This window comes from Pseudorca crassidens, chromosome 4 (assembly GCF_039906515.1).
Source record: "Pseudorca crassidens isolate mPseCra1 chromosome 4, mPseCra1.hap1, whole genome shotgun sequence".
Lineage (NCBI taxonomy): Eukaryota > Metazoa > Chordata > Mammalia > Artiodactyla > Delphinidae > Pseudorca > Pseudorca crassidens.
This window is the reverse complement of record NC_090299.1, coordinates 27,137,582-27,161,972: the sequence shown is the minus strand read 5'-3', so window position 1 is coordinate 27,161,972 and position 24,391 is coordinate 27,137,582. Positions and strand designations below refer to the sequence as shown.

The following is a 24,391-nucleotide window of genomic DNA, read 5'->3' as shown; positions in this document are numbered from 1 at the left end:
TGGTTTCCAATCTTACATTTAGGATTTAGTGCCTTTTGAGTTTATTTTTGTATATGGTGTTAGAGAATGTTCTAATTTCTTTTCCATGTGGCTGTCCAGTTTTCCCAGCACCACTTATTGAAGAGTCTTTTCTCCATTGTATATTCTTGCCTCCTTTGTTGTAGATTAACTGACCATAAGTGTGTGGGTTTATTTCTGGGCTCTCTATTCTGTTCCATTGATCTATGTGTCTGTTTCCATGCCAGTATCAAACTGTTTTCATTACTGTAGCTTTGTAGTATAGTCTGAAGTCAGGGAATATGATTCCTCCAGCTCTGTTATTCTTTCTCAAGATTGTTTGGGGGCTTCCCTGGTGGCGCAGTGGTTGAGAGTCCGCCTGCCGATGCAGGGGACATGGGTTCGTGCCCTGGTCCGGGAAGATCCCACATGCCGTGGAGTGGCTGGGCCCGTGAGCCATGACCACTGAGCCTGCGCGTCCGGAGCCTGTGCTCTGCAATGGGAGAGGCCACAACAGTGAGAGGCCCGTGTACCACACACACACACACACACACACACACACACACAAAAAGATTGTTTGGCTATTTGAGATCTCTTGTGTTTCCATACAAATTTTAAAATTATTTGTTCTTATTCTGTGAGAAATGCCATTGGTATCTTGATAGGAATTGCATTGAATATGTAGACTGCCTTGGGCAGTATGGTTATTTTAGCAATATTAATTCTTCCAATCCAAGAACATGGTATATCTTTCCATCTATTTGTGTCATCTTCAGTTTCTTTCATTAGTGTCTTAGAATTTTCTGAGTATAGGTCCTTTACCTCCTTAGGTAGGTTTATTCCTAGGTATTTTATTCTTTTTGATGTGATGGTAAATGGAATTGTTTCCTTAATTTCTCTTTCTGATATTTCATTGTTAATGTATCAAAATGCAACAATTTATGTATATTAATTTTGTACCTTGCAACTTTACCAAATTCATTGATGAACTCTAGTAGTTTTCTGGTGGCATCTTTAGGATTTTCTATATGTATGCTGTCATGTCATCTGCAAACAGTGACAGTTTTACTTCTTCCTTTCCAATTTGGATTCATTTTAGTTTTTTCTTTTCTGATTGCTCTGCCTAGGACATCCAATACTATATTGAATAAAAGTGGTGAGAGTGGGTATCCTTGTCTTGTTCCTGATTAGAGGAAATGCTTTCAGCTTTTCACAATTGACTATGATGTTAGCTATGAGTTTTTCATATATGGCTAAACATCTTTTGAATGAAAATCTTAGTATCTTTTAGTTTCACAAGTTTTGGCCTTTAATTACTAAGACAAATGTAGCCTGCCACCTGCTTCTTAGTCAAGGACCAAAAATAAGGTTCTATGGTGTTAATTTTTAAGAGAAAATGTTTATATATCAACTAAGTTAATTTTGGTGGACAAATGAGGTCTTTGTGGCTACAGTTTACTGCTTTGCAAAAAAAGTTCTAATGCTATATTTTTATATGTACAAAAGTAATCTAACTTTTCTTTAATTTCTAAATTTAAGTTTTGAGCAATTAAAACTAGAATATCTTGCATCTATGTTACCTGTTCTCAGCTTTGCATAGGACTAAAAAATATGATAATGTTCTTCCCAAGGTTCTGTTGTCATCATAATCATCTTTATTGGCTAATATATTTTAGGCAGTAAACTATGCTTTGGAAATTCTAGAATTATAAAACATAGTTTCTGTCTTCAAGAGACGTTATAATTTTGTTCTGACTGGTGGGATATATGACTCTCCCACTCTCCACACACATTCTTACACACATATACCACACATACACATATGCACAAATAGGATAGTTTAATTTTACATGTCGTATTACAGGTAGGTATTTATATGAGAATGTTGAGGTAGAATTAAATATATAGTTTTACCTATGACTGAAGTGAGGTGAATTTTACATGCATAATAATTCTAAAAGGAAACAGCCTCTCTCCTCTGTATCTTCATCGAATAATTTAAACATACCAATGATCTCTTTTATTTAGAAGTTAGTCTTACTATAACTTCTGGGGATAGTGCAATATATTACCATATGTTGTTATGCATTCAGTAATTCCCCTCTTCTTTGGATAATTTTTACAATAATAAAAGCTTATGTTATTGCTCTATGTAAAGTTTTCCCCCCAGAAAAGAACAAAATTATAGTTTCTTATTTCTGAGAAACAGGATACTAATGGTTCTGTGTAGTCAGTATCAGTATGATACCATTTCTTTCTATGTTTAATTTCATTACTAATGTCACAGTTGGCAATTATCTGTTAAACTAATTAAGGTCAGAGAATGTTGAGCTCCATAACCTATCTAATCAATTCCATTGCTAAGTATAGTCATTTTCCCATGATTTCAACTGTAAGATAATAATTATACAGACGGCGGGCATGCTGACCCATTATTCTTTATTCACTTACCCTTAGGAAGAGTTAGACAGGATTTGGTTTTATTGTGGTTATCTAATAGAATTAACATAACAAGTATAAATTTTGCTAATCAGGATTTTAAATCAAGTTTTTAAATTTAGTAAGTCTGCAAAAATTTACTTGATTCGCCAAACTTTTCACTAGTTTAATTCATACAGACCAATGATGCTTCATGTGCCTATTTGTCCACCTTCACTTTGTTGAACTTCTTCCTTTATTTTGTTTTATTTCCACAAGTATTTATTGATCTACTCTGTGTTGGGCCCTGTGCTGGGCAGTGGAGACACAAAGGTGAGGAAGTCATGGCCTCATCTATCCTGGAGGGCCAGGCTAGCTGAGGAGATACATGTGTAAACAGATAATTTGGGGATCCTGCTAGAGCCATTCACAATATCTAGTGTAGTGTTGTGCTTATAACTAGTAGTCAACAAACCTTTATGAATGACTGAATTCTCAGCGTGTTATGGGACCCCAGAGTAAAGGAACTTGGTCAAACTTGAGGGGAGAAGGGTAGGTTGGAAGGGTGTTGTGAAGAAGTTATCCCAAGCCTCTGGGAAATACACCCATAGATCCACTTAATACAACTTCTCGTAGAAGTCAAATAATAAAAAAACAACTAACAGAGAATTCTCCATTTCTCATGAAACCTGGCTGGCTTAAGCCCGATTTTTTAAAAAAATGGTCCTGGGCATCTGAACCAAAGCTTAGTTTCATGAGATAAATTAACCCTATTTTTGTTTTTAGTTATGTTTAAATTTTGAGTTTCCTTACTTTTCAAAATTCTCTTTGGAGTTGATGCCAATGCTCTTACCCCAACAAATCAAGAATTTGTTTTGATAGCTGCCTCAGAAGAAGTTCACATATTCTCTGAAATGCAGTAATAACCAGAGGGGTTTTTATTGACTGATTTCCAACTGAGGGATTTTGTAGTATAAGCTAAAATGTTAAAAAAAAGAAAAAAGGCAGTGCACGCTACAAATACTTGATTTGCTCATCTTTTTCCACTGCCATGTGTCATGTACTGTAATTAATTTAACACATTCCTTTTCAAAGCCAGTTTTCCATCCTCTTTTTACATTTCATTGTAAAGTTACGGAAGCTCTTTACCTTGCATAGAGTTAGAATTGAATAGCTCAAACTAGTCTAGACAATTGCAGTTCATAGCACAAGGGTAAATTTAGAAAGTTATAGCAGGTCACATCCATTGTGGATAAAGCAATAGCTCAGTTGTACCCTGGTCTTTCAGGGAAATGTCAGCTGCATGAAATTAGTATTCTGAGCTCATGCGAAATCTCCTGTACAGAAATCTGTTTTAGTCTCACTGGTGTATAAGTATACACATATACTGCAGTATACATAGATCTTGCAATTTTTTATTTTATCAGCACTTCCTGGCATTTCATGCAAGATGTTGATAGGTCAACAGTATCTGCTTCCAGAGGCAATACAAGAAGTGCTTCCCTATTCCTAGGAGTTTTATTGACAGAGAAATGGTAAGGAATGAAGCAAAAACCAGTATTGCTGCAAAAAAACCAGACCATCTCCCAGAGGTTAGGCTGTGGCCTCTGTCGGTAGTCCATATCCTCTCCTGGATTTTTTAGTCTTGCATTCTCAACACACTACCATGCCGTGATAGCACATCAAATTTCACCAGACCAAAACCAAGCTATTGTGTTCTCTCCAATTTTAGGGTATTCTGTTTCCCCAGATTTCTGGTCTTGATTAGTAATGTCGCTCATTACACGCCAAAGCTAGATGTTGCCAAATTTTCCTTAATTTCTTTTCCATAAACGCTTAAATTCAATTTCCCCAAGTTTTATAGCTTCTTTTCCCTACATCTATGACAAATCGTTACTTTTTTCACATTGCTGTCCCTGACATACTGCTCGCCAGAACTGTTGCAATAGTATCCCAGATTGTCTCACAGACTCCCCTCTAACTCATCTTCCATATGTTATAGGGTGATTATTTTGAAACAGTATTCTGATCTTGGCTTTTCCTGTCCTTTCACTTAGAGGGTAATGCTCAGCCTTCTTATGACGACATATAAGAACATTCATGGTCTGGGCCCTGCCTTACTTTGAGACTTTTACTTTTCTCATTTCCAACATGATCTTTATAATTCACACACACTGCATTACTTATAATTTTCTTCATACTGTGTTCTTTCCTACCACTATGATGTTGCACTCATTAGTCCCTGTGCCTGCTATGTTTTCCACCTAACTTATCACCAGGAACTTTATAAAATACTATGTTGCTATTCCTACTCTCTATCTAAATGTAAAATATATTTGTAAAACAAAACAAGCATCTATTGCTTGGACTACTGTCTCTAAATGGATCTCCCTGGATCCACTTTTACCCATTTCTATCTAATTCATGGACTATGTTGCAGCTAAAAAAATTTTTTTTAATGCAGACCTTAAAATCTTTTGAGGGGATGGATCATGTTTATTTTTTCTACATTAATCCTTTGCTCACTGCCGGGCATACAATAGGTGCTTCCAAAAATTTGTCTTAGCCTGGTTGTTAAGAGCTGGTTAAATTATTTTAACTAATTTTTTAAAATTTATTTTGTATTGAAACATAGTTGATTTACAATGTTGTGTTAGTTTCAGGTGTATAGCAAAGTGACAGTTTCATATATATATATATAATATATATATTCTTTTTCATTATGGTTCATTACAGGATACTGAATATAGTTCCCTATGCTATATAGTTGGACCTTGCTGTTTAGCCATTCTATATATAATATTTGTTATCAAAATAATCTGTTGTTTGACTAATTTATTTTCACTTTTTTCCAAACTGAAGCTATGATTTTTAAAAAAATATTTATTTATTTATTTGGCTATGTCTGGTCTTAGTTGTGGCATGAGGGAGCTTCGTTGTGACACGCGAGATCTTTTGGTGTGGCGCACGGGCTTATCTCTAGTTGTGGCACACGAGCTCTAGAGTGTGCGGGTTCAGTAGTTGTGGTGCGTGGGCTTAGTTGCCCTGCAACAGCATGTGGGATCTTAGTTCCCTGAACAGGGATTGAACCCGCGTCCCCTGCATTGGAAGGCAGATTCTTAACCACTGCACCACCGGGGAAGTCCCCTAAAGCTGTGATTTTTCCAATATGTACACGTTTAGATAGGTACAACTATAGATCTTTTCAGAAATTTAATCAAGTGAATAAAGTGAGTCAAACTGGAAGTTATTTACTTCTTATACAGCATACATGTTGCATATTCTTTAGGTTTTTAAAAAATTTAATTTAATTTTTAACAGGTCTGTTGACATTCATCAAGGACCAGCATGGTGAGGGTCAAGAAATGAATGTAAAAATGATTTTCTATATTACATTTAGGATGATGCAGATTTTTTGAGAATTACAATTTTGCTTTCCATGTAGATCATCAGAAATGTGCAAAAGAGTCTGAAAACTGTGCATGCTCCTTTGGGACCGACTTACTTAGGAGAATGGGTTGAATAAACAACTTCTCAAAAATTATATGCACATTAGAAAGAAGGGCTTTTGCATTTTACAGATGACAATGAACTTAATAGCAGTTTAACCAAAGGGACACAGATTATTTCTAATAAACAACATGATTATCATGCTGAAATTTCTGACACCCAGTAATTAGAAAGATTTCCAAAAACATAGAAACTCCAAGGGTGGCACAAATAGAGTTCTTGGGTCTATTATTCCTATAAAATTAAAATATTGTCTTGGAACAAAAAGTGATCTTGAATCACTTTTTTTTTAGAAAGTGATGAATTCAAATTCTTATTTATTCTGGAGTAGACATTAATATTGCAGAACTTATGCACTCAAAAAAGTAAAATAAAAAAATTGAGTTAACAGCTCAGTTTTGATGCATTTTTCTCTAAATTAGTCTTTTTTGAAAACAGTATGAGTTCAGAATTACATTTAAACAAGACAGTCGGGTTGTTACTGTGTGTGTTTGCTGAGCTGTAATTAAGTGATACCCCCTAGAAAATCCATCTGACTGACAACTACAGATGTACACTGAACTGTGGTAAACAGAAAGCCCTTCTCTGTTTCCATGTGCATGTTAACAGGGCTACACTAAAATCAACAGTGTAAGGATACAAAAATATATGCAAGTTCTTTTAAAATAGTGGTCATATAATGAGGTAAGCCATTGTGAAGCTTTCATTGCAAGAGTGTATTTTCTTGTTGTTGCATCTTGAATAATTCGATGCAAGAGAAACAGTCTACGTTTTAGTGTGTGCAGTACGTGGGGCTGCGGTCAGCACCTCATCTGTGCTGTGTCATGAAGCTGCTTCTGTTTGAGTGATGTCTGCTTCAGAGCAGATGGTCTGAAGATGAATAATCAGACCAATGGGGATAGAAATTCGGTGCCTACCTCAAGGGGGCAATAGTAAATTAACACTGTCGGATGCCTGACATAATAAAGAATTGATGAAAGATATTTTCACTTGGTTGGGTTTGGTTTTTTCATATCCTGACAGTTCTAAAGGCCTTCAAAGGAGACTAAAACCTAATTCAGTTCCATTTATCCTGATACTTAAGTATAGCAGTGGGATAAACTCTAATATATCTTTCCTTCCAAATGCCCTGTAGTATTTTAACACACTGATTAGTCAGGGAATGAAGAGTTTCCTGTAGAGAAGATTTCTTAAAGAAAGCATTAAATAAACTATTGTTGCCAAATTATATCAAAAGGTCTCTCTTTTTTCTCCTGACCCAAGTATTATTATAGTAGGTTATTATTCATTTATAAAACCTACTCTTTTTATGGCCAGCTGTGGGCCAAAGGGAAATTCCTTTGGAGATTTGTGTACATAGCATAAAAGCTTGATAAGCTCTTCCATGTTTTGGCCCATGTTCATTTGAGTTTAAGATGCTGGCAGAACATTTTTACAGAGATGTCCAGCTCATTGAAAATTAGGAAAGATATTAGACCTCGGATACAGATTGTTTTAAAAATAATGCTTCATTATTTTACACACAAAACCAGTTGGAGATCCCAAAGCAATAATAGAGAACCGTTTAGAATTCAGTCCTATATAGATGTGATATGTGTTATTAAATTTCTGTTGTGGAGCTCTAGATTTTCATTATTTTTATTGTTGGCATGTTAAATGCAGATATACATGTTACTTTAGCTATTGAAAATATTAGGGAGTATTATAGAGAAAGTATAATATTCAGTATAAGATTTGTGGAATATTTTGCTTGTCTTTGCATTGTCAACATTTTGAACATAAAAAGTAAAGCAGTACTCTGTAATGACCTATATGGGAAAAGAATCTAAAAGAGTGGATACATGTATATGTATATGATTCACTTTGCTGTACAGCAGAAAGTAACACAACATTGTAAATCAACTATACCCCAGTAAAAAACTTTTTTAAAAAGTCAAAAAAAAAAAAGGTAAAGCAGAACTTTTCAAATGTATCAGTTCACCCAATAGTGTTAGTGGTTGTATATGACATTAAACCATGGTGTGACAAGATACTTCTACCTCAAGAGGAACCAGTGATGAAAGTGGGGTGTCATAATCTCCTAATCATATGCCATTTTCTCAAAGCATGATAAGCTCTTTAGGAAGAAATATTAACTCCTGATAAATAGTTTAATAGCTAAAGCAATCATTAAGGTGCTTACCTAACCAAAGCAATAATGTCTTAAATCTGTTCATGTCGTAGAGAATGGACTTGAGGACACGGGAGGGGGAAGGGTAAGCTGAGATGAAGTGAGAGAGTGGCATTGACATATATACACTACCAAATGTAAAATAGATAGCTAGTGGGAAGCAGCCGCATAGCACAGGGAGATCAGCTCAGTGCTTTGTGACCACCTAGAGGGGTGGGATAGGGAGGATGGGAGGGAGACACAAGAGGGAGGGGATATGGGGATATATGTATATGTATAGCTGATTCACTTTGTTATACAGCAGAAACTAACACACCATTGTAAAGCAATTATACTCCAATAAAGATGTTAAAAAGAAAAATCTGTTGATGTAACTGAAGCCTCTCAAAGAGTATCTTATCCTTTGAGGCAATCTGAAGCATTCAGTTGCAGTGTTCTTCAATTTAAATTTTTAAGATGAACCTCCAATTATTTAATCTGGTGTCTGACTACAGCGACAGCAAAATGTTTCCCTCACTATTCTGATTTTCTTAGATTTGTAAATGTTGTGGAGGAGCCACAGATATCTCCATCTACAAATTTACCATTTTCCCATTTAAATTCAGAAAAAAATTGATGTGTTTTATTTTGTGACAGAACTTCTGAGTTCTGTAGGTGTTTTGGAGTCGTAGGCAGAACATATGTCTAGAATACAAGTAATCAAAACTTGTTGATTTCCCTGCCTTAGGAGAAGTTGCTTAAATTTTCAACTTATGATGTTCAGTAGGAAACTGAGATGTAAGCAAGTTAAGTTAAGAAACTTAAGAAAGTTTCTACCTATCTCTGTAAAAGTTCTCATTTTAGTGAAAGTTTTAATGTCTCATTGTATTGATATCTTCGAATTGAGCCTAGTTGTAGAAACATCTTATGGAACCAAACTCATGTCAGCAGAACAGTTACTTTGCAAGTTAGACTTTTACTATCTCATAACATACTAACTCAGGAATTCCTATTTCTTCTGTTCGATAATTATTTTTAAATGAATATCTATAAAAATATATAAGCATGTAAAAATTTCAAAATCACAGGGAATCTGAAGTATAAAATAGTTATCAAATATATATCACAACTTTTTTTTCTGATTTAGGGTTTTTGTTCCTACTAGTTTTGTGTTCTTGCAGTATTTCTAATTTATTGAGAAAGATATCATCACATTATTATTTTGATTCAGTTTTCAGAAAAGTGAGTGACACAAAGTGAGTGTACAGAAATTTTTTTAAGGTATAAAATTGTGTCTTAGAACTTACTTATATTTATCCCAGAAGGCGTAACAACCGAGATCTCTGAACCAGACCTGGTCTTCTTGGATTTGTAGTAAATATTTTTGAAGACCAGAGGAGTACTATTTGTACAGTATAATAAAAAGATGCTGTAGAATTTGAGTTAGCAACAACCTTCTTCGGAGTTCAAGCACAAAGCCGTGGGCATTTAGTAGCCTGCATTTTCTCTTAGACTGTGTAGCACCTTAAATATATGCAAATCAAATTTTCATTAAAAGCCTTGCGTAATATGAATAGTCTGCCTTAGAAAAATTGCCTCCATAGTAAGAAAAAGATGCTGCTTTTGAATACTAATTTTTTCATCTATTTACTCTTCAGTGATTTTTGTCACTATTGTGTAAGTTAGGAACAACTTATTTTTCAGTGTTGCCATCTTTTTAAAGTAAATGTTTCATTTAATTATAACAAACATGCAGAAAAATGCATAAATTATATTGTTTATCTTGATATTTCTCACAAAATTTACATACGCATTTAACAACACCCAGAATGAGCAGGTGTAACTATGATATTACCTGCAACCAGAAGGCCCTTTCTGCCTCTTTCCAGAAACTACTGTTCTGACTTCTAACAGTATAGATTAGTTTTGTCAGTTTTTGAACTTTAATAAATGGAATCATAAAGATGTCCTTTTTGGGTCTGACTAATTTTGCTTAGCCTTTTTTTTGTGTGAGATCTGTCGATGTTCCATGTGGATATGGTTCATTCACTTCTGTTCCCACTGCTATGTAATATTCTAGATTGACTCTTTTTTGAAGTGTAAGAATTGTACAAGGGATTCATGAATCTCTACATAGTATTGCAAAATATTCTTAATGCTTTGAAAGGGATGGAATTGGTATGCTATAGGCAGTTTTTCTTTTCATGGATGATAATCTCAGGGAAGACACTGATTGTTGGAGTCCAGCTCCAACAAGTCCAGGGAAACCTGAGGGATGGACGGCGTCGGCCAAGGAAATAAGACCTGACACCCTTTGTAGATGTCAGCACATCGAGCATACATTTATTTTTCAGAGCAGGTATTTATATGTAGGCAGGTTTCATCATCATGTACAAAATCTCAACATGTTCTAACCTCAAAATATTTTTATCAGTTTTCTGAAAACCTCCCCAGTTTCTAGATGTACGAACAAGATACTTCCCCAAGTTCTCATTAGTTGCAGGTTATTTTCTAGTAGTTAAGCCAAGCTATTATGTAAGTCTTTATTACACAAGTGCAAGCTTCGTGTTCTTTCTGCATGGGCAAGTTTTTTGAATAGTGCCTTGAAAATATTTACAATATATCCTACAGTTCCTGTGTACCTGACTGCACTAGTAGCACTTACAATACCTCCTACGCTCCTGTTTATCACCCGCCAATTGTTGCCGGAGTATTAACCTTTCTTTATTAGTGGACCCATAGGAAAGCAAAATCATCAACAACCCCTTCGTAGGGGCCACTGTTGTTCAGTTGGGGGCGTTTTCCATAGGAACATCCCTATATTTCCAGATTGTGTATTGCGTTCCCAGTTTCCTGGGACTGAAATAGGTACTTTCCATTTTGTGATAATAATAGTGGGGGGGGGTAGTAGTTTTTCTCGTTTTCCTAACCCTGGGCGCAAATCCCCCTTGTGCTGTTTCCATATATAAGCTTAACACAGCCAAACAAATCAGTAGAGATGTAGTCCACCGTCCTGGCACAGTGCTGCTTCGCAGTCCTGCCTTTGATTGCATCATGACTTTGTCACGGCGCAGGGACTCCAGGATGGCTTCCAACAACTGATAATGAAATAATTTTAGCATGCTAGTGAATAATCAGTGTCAAAGTGTAATACTAAGTTAAGGGAAAACAAACTTTGTCTTTATATAAAAGTGTAATTTCAAATGATCTCACATATCAAAAAGATATTTGCTTAAAATATGCAGGCAGAATTTAGTTATTGTTTTGATATTTTATGTGTTAATCATTAATTGTCTTAAGTAACATTTTATTTTATTTTATTTTTAAAAATACATTTATTTCATTATTATTATTATTTTTTTGACCTCACCATGCAGCATGTGGGATCTTAGTTCCCTGACCAGGGATCGAACCCACACCCCCTGCATTGGAAGGACAGAGTCTTAAACACTGGACCACCAGGGAAGTCTGTTAAGTAACATTTTAAAAGTGAAATAGAAATACCTATGCCTGAACCAATTTTCTTAAAACATAGGTCATTGAAGTAGGAACAGTCTTTAGAGAAATTGCATTATTTCTTTCTGAAGATCATAGCTCCTTCTGCATTTCCCATTTAATAGCAGTGTAAAGACCTATTGAAATGATGCTAAAAATGGAGCTTAATCAGCGTGGTTGAGCTACAGTGTACAAACATATGGTTTATAGCAATTTTTGTTATTAGTGTCCAGCTGAATTGAAATTAAGTAGGATTTCGTGGTATAAAGTGTTTTACTGGTCATTTATATGTTCTAACTGCAGGAAGGCAACTTGTGGACTTCTTTCTGAAATATTTCAGTACATCTAGTGTGCGGTTCTCAGTTGCCCCCCAATTTTTGGTTTATGACAAGATAGTGATAACAATTGGAGCTACTAAAAGAGCTAAAACATTTAAACAATCCAGCAGTCCCTATACAAAAGTATGATTATTTAAGTGAAAGCATTCATATATCACAAAGAGGGTGTTTTGTAAAATCTTCATCTTTGGAGACAGACCACACCCAGTTCTGCTTTCTTTTTTGTCCTTTTGTACCTGCACACAGCAAAATATTTTTAAACACTCTGGTCTTCTGGCAACAACCTTTTTATTTAAAGAAGATAATGTGTATGCATCTATCCTTTGATTTGTCATTGTTGTTTTGCCTTTATCATTTACAAGAAAAACTACAATTATTAAAAATCTCGGTCAGTGTCCTCTGTGCCTGTCATTGAGCTAAGCATCTTCAAATCTTATTTCATTCTCCCAGCAACTCTATAAAATACATTTATTTTTTGATAAGGAAATTAAGACCCACAAAGACTCAAGATCATACAACTCGTGATTTGCTGGACATGGTTTTAACTTATCCAACATTCCTAGGAAAAGACCTAAGGAATTGTAGATATGTCCCTTATTTCATTATGTATGTATTAAAGGTTTTCCCCTCAAGTGATTTTAATATATTTTATTTATTTTGTATTACTATAAAAATGTGGATCTTGGAGTAGGCAGGTAAATGACCCTGTTTTTACAAAGGAATGACTGCATCCTAAGAAAATAAGCAAATTCCCTAAATTCCACAAGGAGCATGTGCTTTCCTGTGGTTAATCAGTCAGCAAATATTTGTGGAGGGTACAGGATAAGCCAGGGGCTGTGAGGCGAGGTGCCCCATGTCACTCCCTAGGGTAGTTGAGGCTGGTGGCTGACTCACACTAGAGGATGCCTGCTTCTCAAACTTGAATAATGTATTCCTCTCTTTTGAAGTATAAAAAAAGTTTGTGACCTCCAGTGCTGTTATTTTTATTGTAGTGTTAATTTATTTTTCTTTTAATTAAAAAAGACTCTTTTTTTTGGCCATGCTGTGAGGCTTGTGGGATTTTAATTTCCCCCGAGCAGGGATTGAACCTGGGCCCTTGGCAGTGAGAGCATGGAGTCCTAACCACTGGACCGCCAGGGAATTCCCTATAGAGTTAATTTAAGTGTAAAAATAAAACTACATAATATTCCTTAAACTCTTAGACCATTGTTAAAAAGAAAGTTGTACAAATTAAGCATGAACAGAACTACAAAACTAGTGTTATTCAAATAAATAACACCAATGTAATAGAATGGATAGGATTGTCTAAAACTAAATCACAGATGTTGGATTTAACAGTAAAAAGATTTAACCTCAGATTTCTATAATACATTTCTGAATTTGACTTCAGTGAAAATAATATAGAGTGTACGTTTCTATAAGCATGTTGTACAACCATTATTAATACATTTGAGGTTTTGTTTCCTTCTTCAGAATAGTTAAAGTGATAGAGAACTTTGTCAATGCCAATTTTAATGGCATGCCATTTGATAATCATTCAAAGCTCTCTTCATTTACTTGGAGATGAAATTAGTATTGTGGTAAAGATGTGTACCTAATCCAGTAAAAGCTGCAATTGGGAACTAAAAACATTTTACTCTGGATTTTCTGTTACAGTCACTGGTAATAGTCCAGGTAAGTTGGACCCTACAAAGATAGCACCTGAGCCTGTTGTTATTTGAAGCTTTAATGTGCTACTGAGTGCTGTGCTCAGGTTCTTTTGGTACATCCTACCTTGTATGATGGCCAGATTCTCTGATCAGTCTCAGTCCCATGGCAAAATATTTTGCATCCCATGCATCTGTCTATATTCCATCCCTATTTCAACTGTTATGCACTGAATTATAAACACAAAGGCATATATCAAAATTATATGGTTGTACTCAGTTAAAGGGTAGCCATCTAGATGACCTGGGACATGCTTATATTCTCCTTCTTAGGTTGTTACTGAACTGTAAGCATAGAAGTTTTACAAAATCTTGGAGCAAACTCATGAATCTCTGTGAGTGTGCCCCTGGACCCTTCGGGGAAACACTCGTTTAGGACATAATGTGGCTCTGTGAATGCACATTCCTCCTTGCGTTTCATGTCCACCCTGCTGGATGCTGAGAAAGTATTGTTTTTCTAACATTGTGATCAAAAATGTACAGAACTGTGTCAAGAAGAACTGAAGAGGAAATTTTTCTTTCTCGGCTTGAGATGCCACACTCAGGTTGAAAAGGGGACAAGTTTTAATGACATCCATCTGTTGCAGATTAAAATAAGTGGAGCTCAGCATTTGAATGCCTCGTCCAGAGTCACACTTTATAGGCATAAGTACAATTGGTTTTAGGATTGAGAGTTCTAGGGACCTAAAGCAGCAAAGCAGAAAGAGGTTAGTCTATTTGTCTGAAACTTTTACCCCAAACGAATTGCTATTGCCTCATTTTCTCTTTCTTGTACTTTTTATGTGTGAAATCTCCTGGTTGAGGCAAGAGACAACAGTCTATTTTGAAAGCATGCTTCTCCCCTACTAATACCTAATTTTAATTTTTAAATTCTTACTTTTGTCATACTCAGAGGGAAACATAGCATGGTAAAAATTGCTGCATCTCTCACCATGAGTCCCTGAATCCTCTTTTATCTCTGTGTTGATTGAAGGTAACCAGACTGACTGCTGTTTATCCTAAGCTCTTGTGTCAAGAGCTTTAATCACAGATTGACCTCTTTGTAGCATAGGGTTTGCATGTGTTTATGTGGAAGTAGGAGAAAAATATATACTTCCATGCTGGTCTATACTTTAAAAAACCTTCAAAGATGTCAATATCTACATATAAATTTTGAAGTCTCATTTGAATTTTGTTCTTGAAACTCATGCTCTGGAACCGTTTTATAATAACACACTTATTTGCATTTGCAAAATGCATTTCTAATACATTTTCTCACTTTGGGAAAACTCAATCCCTTAATGGGGTTCTAGAAGAATCCAACTTATAGCAGAATCTACTGTGACTCAACTGTTGAAGAGGTCCCTGGCAGGATGGCTCAGATGTTACATTTCCACTGTCTCTAGCCCCTCCAAAGCACTGGGAGCATTTTTTGCTAAAATTCCAGGGACTGGCTGTAAGTCTTTGACTTGCCTCTACTTTTTAGGAGTTTGATTCAGAAAAGAGAAAAATAGTTATTAAAACTTGTTTTTACGTAACAGCAAAAGCGATCCTCAATGTCATGCCCAGTCCCTAGAGAAGGTTCTAAGAGGGTCTAATAGAGTCCCCTCCGTGATGCCAGAAGCCCCCTTCAGACCAACAATTGCCTCTGTAAGCTTCCACAGGGTGTCTCCAGGTGTTTCTTCATCCCTAAAGGGTCAGGTGCTCCCTTCTGGCTCTACTTGTTCATGGCATTCTTTTTTTTTTTTTTACAAGAATGATAGAGCACCCTGATCTTAGTTCATGAGTTTAGTCATGTTAGACATGTAGAGAGAGACAGTCAACTGGCTTTTAAATGCAGTGTGTACTTTACCATCTCTTTCTTTATTCCCAAGTGAGTATGTTTCTAATTAGTTTGTCTCAAGGCAGCTCTTCATTTTCCTAGGTGCATAGATGGCTGATAAATTTGGGGCTAGGGCTGTCTGCCAAGAATTCCCTCTCCAGCTAAGACATTCTGTTTAGCAAGTGCCATGATTTTCAGAGCGAATATGTAGACCAAGGGCATACTGAGGTTATCGCAAATGAAACAAACTTATAGCTCATAGGTTAGGTATTTGTACTAACATCTGCTTTGATACTTTGCAGGGATGAGGTAGAATAGCAGATAAGACTAGCTTTGAGGCTGATAAACATGGGTTAAGTCTTGAATCTTCACTGAAAGATTATGTGACCTTGGAAACTTGCCAAGCCTCTTTCCTCACCTATTAAATGAGCGTAATAATAGTTCCTTTCTCCTAGTATTATTGTAATAATGATAAAATGCATATGACTTCTTAGCTCTGTGCCTGACCCACAGTAAACACTCATAAATGTTACCTATAATTATGAAGCCTCATGTATAAGATGGAAGTATTTTCTAGGCATCCTCTTTAATATAGTATAGAGCATGTGCATTTATTTTAAAAATCTATGGGAAATAACCTTGTCATACTTTCTGTGACCTAATATTACTTAATTTTTGTTGTTTTTTAGTAAATGATGTTTCTTGTGGGATATTGACAGAACACGATGCAGAGTATAATGTTTCGCTTTTAAGTACTGCGGCAAGAAACCTGAAGGCGGAAAATCTTCCTGGAATTTAGAATTTGCTGCAAGCCGCAAAATACATTCATAGAATAGGCATTTAAAAATGAGTCATAATTCAGTCCCTGCAGCATTGCAGATATACTTGGGGCACCCTGCCATGGGCACAGCTTTCAGGAAGGATGGAGCGTGAGGCATCGTAGCAGGGCAGGCGGGAGGAGAAACAGTGCCATGTTAGTCATACCAGGACTCCGAGCGTGAATTCCAGATGTGTAGATTTCAGTCATACCTCTCAAATCCTCATAAATTACCTATATTATTTGTAAATTTATACGCCATTGTGGTTTTGGGTTAAATATGAGGTAATTTCGTCCTAGGGTTTTCAGTCTTCCCCTGTGTAAATCATTTTAATGGTATGCAAATAATTCTGTATTTGAGACTCCCAGAGAAAACGCTTACATTTCTATCTCTGTACGTCATCAGCAGTCACAATAAATAGGCCTGACAGAGTGTGCCAAGGGCCCTGGCCAAGTCCATTCTTCGAGAGAGGGCAGGGCGGCCTACTGAGGAGAATGATGGATTAAGAGCTGCCCCACCTGAATCTTAATTCCTAGTAGGTCCCTTTTCGTGTTACCATTTTCTCTGTAGTCAGATGTTGTACCACCCAAAGAACTATAAAATGATGCCAGTGTCTTGGAACCTAATGAAGGCTTATCATCATCCTTGTGTTAAGGTTTGAAAATCAGACTTTGTCAGCAGGTCAGAGAGGCAGGGCAATTGTGGCTACATCTCTTGAGAAGCCTCCCCGAGACTTTTTGTGGGGGAAATTCAGCTGTTCTCCCAGAATCAGATTTTGAGAGGAATGGGCGCAAGATGAGGACTTTAAAAGCAATTTGTACCCAGAGTGATCATCTTTACCAAGAGATTTGAGCCTGGTATTATGTCAGCTGGTTTAAATTTAACCTTGTTTTTCCGAAATCACTGGGATCACAAAATTTGCATCAGCCCAGTCCACACTTGCCAACTAGTGCTATCTGCTTTCCTCGAAGCATCCTTGGAGCTTTCTGTTATTCCCTTACAATGAGGACAGACTTTCAGGTGACCCATACTCAGTGCTCTCCCTCAGATGCATCTGAAAACCAAACAGTAAAGGAAGAGAAAGAAGAAACCCAGTACCTTATTTCATTTGTTTTTTAACTCGACGTTAGGCTCAGTATAGAGTCACTAGCTTCCTGAAGCTAAAATGCATGGATAACAGTGGATTTGGGGGTAGTGTAAATTCATCTTCAAATGTGGCTGAAGAGTTGGAGTAAATTGGTAATAATTATTTTTGTTGTTCTTTTATACTCTTTAATATAGCAGAGTGTATTTCCTATTGACTTTAATGTCTTTAAACAACTCTCTAGAAATACTGTGAAGTTGCTGACTTGTACTGTGAATTATTATTCAGTGTTTTAAACTCAGGATTGAAATATTTTGCAACTGAAGCTTTTCTTTGTTTTTTTTTTTTAACATCTTTAATGGAGTAGAATTTCTTTACAATGGTGTATTAGTTTCTGCTTTATAACAAAGTGAATCAGCTATACGTATACATATATCCCCATATCCCCTCCCTCTTGCGTCTCCCTCCCACTCTCCCTATCCCACCCCTCTAGGTGGTCACAAAGCACCGAGCTGATCTCCCTGTGCTATGCGGCTGCTTCCCACTAGCTATTTTATATTTGGTAGTGTATATATGTCCATGCCACTCTCTCACTTCATCCCAGCTTCCCCTTCCCCTTCCCCGTGTCCTCAAGTCCATTCTCTACATCTGCGTCTTTATTCCTGTCCTGCCCCTAGGTTCATCAGAACCTTTTTTAAATTTTTTTAGATTCCATATATATGTGTTAGTATACGGTATTTGTTTTTCTCTTTCTGACTTACTTCAGTCTGTATGACAGACTCTAGGTCCATCCACCTCACTACAAATAACTCAATTTCGTTCCTTTTTATGTCTGAGTAATATTCCATTGTATATATGTGCCACATCTTCTTTATCTTTTCATCTGTCGATGGACACAGTGCAGCTGAAGCTTTTCTGACGCATGGTGCAAACATTCTTGTGTTTCTGTCTTTGATATGTTTTCATGTTATCAATACTTCACTAAAGGTCTTTTCTTTTTCTCACAGTCTGACAGCAACGCAAGCTTCCTCCGTGCTGCCAGAGCAGGCAACTTAGACAAAGTAGTGGAATATCTCAAGGGGGGCATAGACATCAATACCTGCAACCAGGTAAGAGCACGGCCGCTGGTTCTGTATTATACATTGAAAACACTCTTATTACCTGCAGATACATTCCAAGAGCCCAGCTTTTTTCGTGTGCTTGTTGAATTTACTCAGATAGCAGCAATTCAGAATTATGAAAGTCCATTTTTCTTCCTTACCAACTTTTGAAGCCTCATATGGTTGTATCTAGAGTTAATAAGGCTGGCAAATTAGATAGACCAAAAATAATTGAACCTCAGTTTTGCCTATGAAATGATCTGGGCTGCCCTGAGCTGGAATGTTGACCAAGAACGATGTTTTACTTCTCATTTATCATCAACTAGTTATCCAGACTGTGGCTTCTTTTCTTGTTTGCTGTATGCCTTTTACTTAGGGGTAACTGATTGTTACAATTTGGGATAGAGAAATAAGAGGATAAAATCAAAATTATCCCTCCCTTTCCCCCTAATTAGTTTTTTATTTTTATTTTTTCAACTTTATGCCTTTATTTATTTTTTATGCTCTATTACACTGACTAGGACCACCAAAACAATCCCCCCAATTAGTTTTAAAATATAAATTTGAATGAGAAGAGGTTGCAACTGTTGGCTTAAATGAGGTATTTGGATTATTTATTTATCACATCCACTCGCTAAGGACTTTAGACAATATTATACATTTGGATATTATTTGGTCCCAGTGATGTTGAGATTTTTGTGCTATTTTTAACTAAGATTTTAATGCCATGAATTAAAGTGTCTAGTGGACTAGAGTATTCAATACAGTGTGCTAAATGTTGCACATCGGTGTGTGTGGGGTATGTGTGTGTGTGTGTGTGTGTGTGAGACAGAGCTGACTGGGAAGTGAATAATCCTGACTAATTTTAAGTTAATAGGAGATGAATTTTATTGGCGGATTCTAAATCATCTATAGAATGCCTATGATGTATATTGATATATATTCTGATATATATTGAGCCCAGTTACGTTCCATCTATAGTCGCCTGAAATTAGTATACCTTTCAAGTACAGCTTTTCAAAAACAACCTGATATCTTTTCATACTCAAACTTACTCTCCTCTCAAATTCCTACCTGCTGGTTTTCTCACCAATGTTAGTTCCAACAGCTCTCCACCCTTGTCTTCTCCCCTACACCAGTCTAGCACTCCTTTTTCAGTTCATCTTCCACATCCACAAATTTGCACTAACTCACAACACGGTCACTTACCATGGTTGCCGTAACAGCCTCCTTAATTAGGTCCTATCTTCATCTTGTCCACTCTGGTCAATCTCCACACTGTGTCTTGAGTCATCTTTCTAAAATAAAAATATGATTATGGCACTCCTTTCACTACCAAACTTTCTATGGCTTCCAATGCTTAGGTCAGTAAGATAGTTGTATAAGAATTACCTGAAGCCTTTTGCAAAGGGTGCAGGATTTTCCTTGCTCCTCTTGAGAGTAACCGGCTTAAGAAGCACTGTCATCGATGGCAGTATTTCTTATCCTTTAGAGGAGTAACTCCGGTGGCATCAAAAATATTGAGTGTTGGGCTTCCCTGGTGGTGCAGTGGTTGAGAATCTGCCTGCTAATGCAGGGGACAGATTTGAGCCCTGGTCTGGGAAGATCCCACATGCCGCGGAGCAACTAGGCCCGTGAGCCACAACTACTGAGCCTGCGCATCTGGAGCCTGTGCTCCGCAACAAGAGAGGCCGCGACAGTGACAGGCCAGCACACCACGATGAAGAGTGGCCCCCGCTTGCCACAATCAGAGAAAGCCCTCGCACAGAAACAAAGACCCAACACAGCCAAAAATAAAAATAAATAAATTAAAAGAAGGTTCAACATTTAAAAAAAAAAATATTGAGTGCTTGCTGTAGGGAATATCAGTCTGCTGTCACCCTGAGCATCCCTATATATTCTTTTGTGTGTGTCAAGAATGAAAGGCCCTGTATGCTCTTTATCTGGAGCATTTCTCAGGGTAGTGATTGCAGTGAGCAACCTAGAGGGATTAGGTAACTTCTTCCTCTAGATAAGAAGTAGGCTTGTTCTTTCTTAATTTAAAAGCTGTGAATTCCCCAAGGTTAATGTTCTTCTTTAACAACCCACAACATGCCCAGGCATCCATCACTGGTCCTGTATGTCACTCGCATGGGATTGGAAGGGGGGCATAGGGAGCTGGTGTAAGCAACATATTGACACTCAGCCGCTCCTTTTGCCATGAACTGTAAAGTCCATTGTCTCTGATCCAGGAGACTCATGTCTTCTACCAGTATCAGGAAATAGTAGCAGTTAAGCTTTTTAGCTTGTAGGTGAGATAAAATCCCAGACCTTACATAGTTCTTGACCCTGACCTATGGAATAAGAGTAAATTCCTTTATCCCAATATATAAGATTTTCATATTTTACATATTTTACATCTCTATTTCTTATCCATCTTATATTATGAATCTCTTTTTGATATGTTTTTAGTGTTCTTTTGAACAAATAATTTGAAGTTTAGATACATTAGTTACTTTAAAAGAGAAAGACAACATCCAAATTCCTATATAGATATAGATAAATGAAATTCTTCCAAAGCTACCTGTGAGATTGAATATGAAATATTTAAAATTTTTAACATGTTAATTTTATTTATTTAGTTACTTAGTTATTTGGCCGCATGGCATGCGGGATCTTAGTTCCCTGACCAGTGATCAAACCTGTGCCCCTGCAGTGGAAGTGCGGAGTCTTAACCACTGGGCCACCAGGGAAGTCCCTTCACATGTTATTTTAGACTTTTTTCAAGTATATTAAATACATTCCCCCAATTTTAATATCAGTTCATTAACATTCTAAATTTGCAGTATGCTGGAAAATAGGCAATGAAACTGTTAGAACTATTAGTTCATTTGGTAAAATCATTGTAAGTGATACCAAAAGATGAACCCAAGGAAAATAAAGTTAACCTCAGTCAAACCAAGTCCACTTCACCCTAAAGTATAAGAAATATCTTAATCTTATAAAAGATCTTGGAGTTTATTTTTAAAGAAAAACAAACTCTCAGCAGTAAATACTCAAATCTTATTCACTTTATTGACCAACCTCACTTCTTGAGTTACTTTGATAAGTTTTTAACTGCCTAACATATTTTTCGTGTAGTGGCCGACTGTCCACTAGCATGTTACTATAAAGGGGAAGAACATGTATTTTTGTGAGAAGGCAACAAAATGTCATGAAACCACACAGAACTTAGAGCCCAGCAGTTTAAGTTCCATCTCCACTTTTGTTAAGTCATTTCAATTCAGAAAGTGACATTTTTCTAATCTCTAAAACAAGAAAGTAATAATACATTCAATCTTACACCACCGAGTTGCAGTGTAAATTAAATATGAAATATGAAAGGACTTTCTAAGGTGTACCTATTCTAATTGCAGTTACTGTGTATGTCTACCAGGAATCAGAAAAATTAAAATTGACCTCCACACAAAGTATGAGATTGACTCTCTTCAGTCACCTGAATTTACTAGGTAGAAAGTAAATGTTGTCTGGTGTTGGTTCTTTATTATTACCATTCAAGAATGTATATTAAATAGAGATTAGGGAAATGAAGTGACTAATGTTAACTAGTTAGTTGCTATGTATCAGGCTTTGTGCTGGTGGCTTTATGTGTGATGTTTCATCAATCAGCAGAGACAAATGTTATAAGGTAGGCATTTGCCTGAGTTTATAAATGCAGAAACTGAGTCCACAGGTGGTTAAGTGATGTCCCCAGGGTCACACAGATCTGTCTCTCACATACAAGTCTTTTCTACTACAAGACGTCTTCCTGAGATGTTTGAATCTTATTTTTAATCTACTATGCTAATATAAAAAGGACTTTATTCATCCTCAGATCAACATAATATGTAGTTAAAGGAACTTTTAAGTCAAAGAGCACCACCACCAGGATTACTACTAAAACTCAAATAAAATATAGAGCAGAATATAATTTCCAAACACTTAGGAGGGCAAAAGAGGCAACTCTTCAGCCAAAGTACTGCTATTTCTAAATAAGCTCAAAGCTAATATGCTCAAAGCTAAAAAAAGCTCAAAGCTAAATAAGCTCAAAGCTAGAAAAGCTCAAAGCTAATATGACATATGAAAGAAGGAAAGAAAAAGTATTCTCTATTTTGCTTGTAAGCCTGAGTTTCTGGGGAGCATTATGTCATGTAACATAGAAAGCAGGATTTTCTGTACCCTGTTGTATTTCTCAATGAAAGGCAATCTGGGCTGTACCAACTTTCCAAAAATACCACATGTATTGGCGTGCTAAGATTCCTTAAACTGAAATTTGGATGAAAATCTTTTTCTTTATAAAATTGGTCTTGTAACTACCATGAGAATTTTGAAATTTAGTTGAAAAATACCATTTGGCTTCTAATTGTTTAAATGATGTGGGAAAAATTCATAAATTTGACACAAGACAATATTCTTAAAAAAAAAACACTTTGTTTTCATATTTTTCGCAAATAGTTACAAATCTGTTAACTTTCATTTTCCGTAAAAGATTAAGCTGGTAATGTATTATTTATCTTTTAATCTCTTGTACATTCAGAAAGGAGAATAAATCCTAGTGTTTGCTCCTTATTTTTGAAACTCATATATACTTATTTTTAAAATTTATTTAGTAATTGTTCATAAGATTACAATATTATAAACAAGGTTAACAGAGCAAGTATTCAATAAATATTAGCAAATATTTTTATATTGATTCTCAACCTAAGTTTTAGCAAAAGTGGTGCTGGGTCTTATAGGCAGGACAGAACATGAAAGGTATTATCATAGCCTGTGTCACCAATTAGGAAATATCACGTTTAGTAGCAATTTGGTAACAGTTACTGTTTATCTGGGTTTCTTTAAATTAAAATCTTTTTTGGAACTAAAATCTTCTTTATAAATGCCATTTGGGTCCATCTGGTCTGGACCTCTCTTTAAAAATGCCAGAAATGACATTTAAAAATGCCAGAAACAACAAAAATGAATAACTGAGAATTGAATTCATAGAATTAATGGAATATGGAATGAACTGTGTATAGTTTTCTAACAAGTTAAATGAGGTAAAAGTATTTGTACAAATAATCTTGTTATATATCTATGAGCTTATTTTGACCCCTCATTTAGAAGAAGCCAAAGGTGTTGCCTCTGTCTAGTTCTGGCTATGTGTGCTCTTGTTTCTGGATTCTGCATTATTCTCTGATTTTTTTCAATACATTAATACCAGTTCTTGCTCTATACTGAGTAGCACTAAGTTGGATTTGAATAATGTATGCTAAATATTTTGAGAACTTAGAATTTTTAGTTTCAATGTTGATAAGTCATCCAATGTAAAGTAATTCCGGTAGAGACTTCCTCAACTACTTGTCCATAGCTCTGAAAAGTTTCACTTCTGTGTGTCACTACACAGGATTATGAAGATCTTCTTTCATTTAAAAATTGCCAAGGGTAGCTTCACTCAAATTTTTTTATGACTTGTCTTTTTTTATTTTATTTTTTATATTTTTTATTTATTCATTTATTTTTGGCTGCTTTGGGTCTCCGTTACTGCCCGCGAGCTTTCTCTAGTTGTGGTGAGCGGGGGCTACTCTTCATTGCAGTGCGCGGACTTCTCATTGCAGTGGCTTCTCTTGTTGTGGAGCTTGGGCTCTAGGCATGCGGTCTTCAGTAGTTGTGGCTCACAGCCTCTAGAGCTCAGGCTCAGTAGTTGTGGTGCATGGGCTTAGTTGCTCCATGGCATGTGAGATCTTCCCAGACCAGGGATTGAACCCATGTCCCCTGCATTGGCAGGCAGATTCTTAAGTGCTGCGCCACCAGGGAAATCCCGACTCGTCTTCTTAAGTACTCTGCTAATGTGATTTAGATTGAACAGAACAATTTATATTCTAAGAATTCTCTTGAATGCTCTTTTTCTATGACTAAAAGATGTGGATTTTAAAACATAACTCCCAGGCAGCCACTCAAACCTCCTTAAGTCATCT

At 36.3% G+C, this 24,391-nt stretch overlaps 1 protein-coding gene across 20 annotated transcripts in view; it reads left to right on the top strand.

Moving 5' to 3' along the window:
- ANK2 (ankyrin 2) overlaps positions 1 to 24,391 on the top strand; it is a 240,916-nt gene that overhangs the window by 16,657 nt on the left and 199,868 nt on the right. For all 20 annotated transcript variants that reach the window (XM_067735248.1, XM_067735265.1, XM_067735257.1 and 17 more), the window contains exon 2: positions 18,324 to 18,425. In XM_067735248.1, the coding sequence (XP_067591349.1) occupies positions 18,324 to 18,425 (102 nt within the window). The remainder of the gene's footprint in view (positions 1 to 18,323; positions 18,426 to 24,391) is intronic.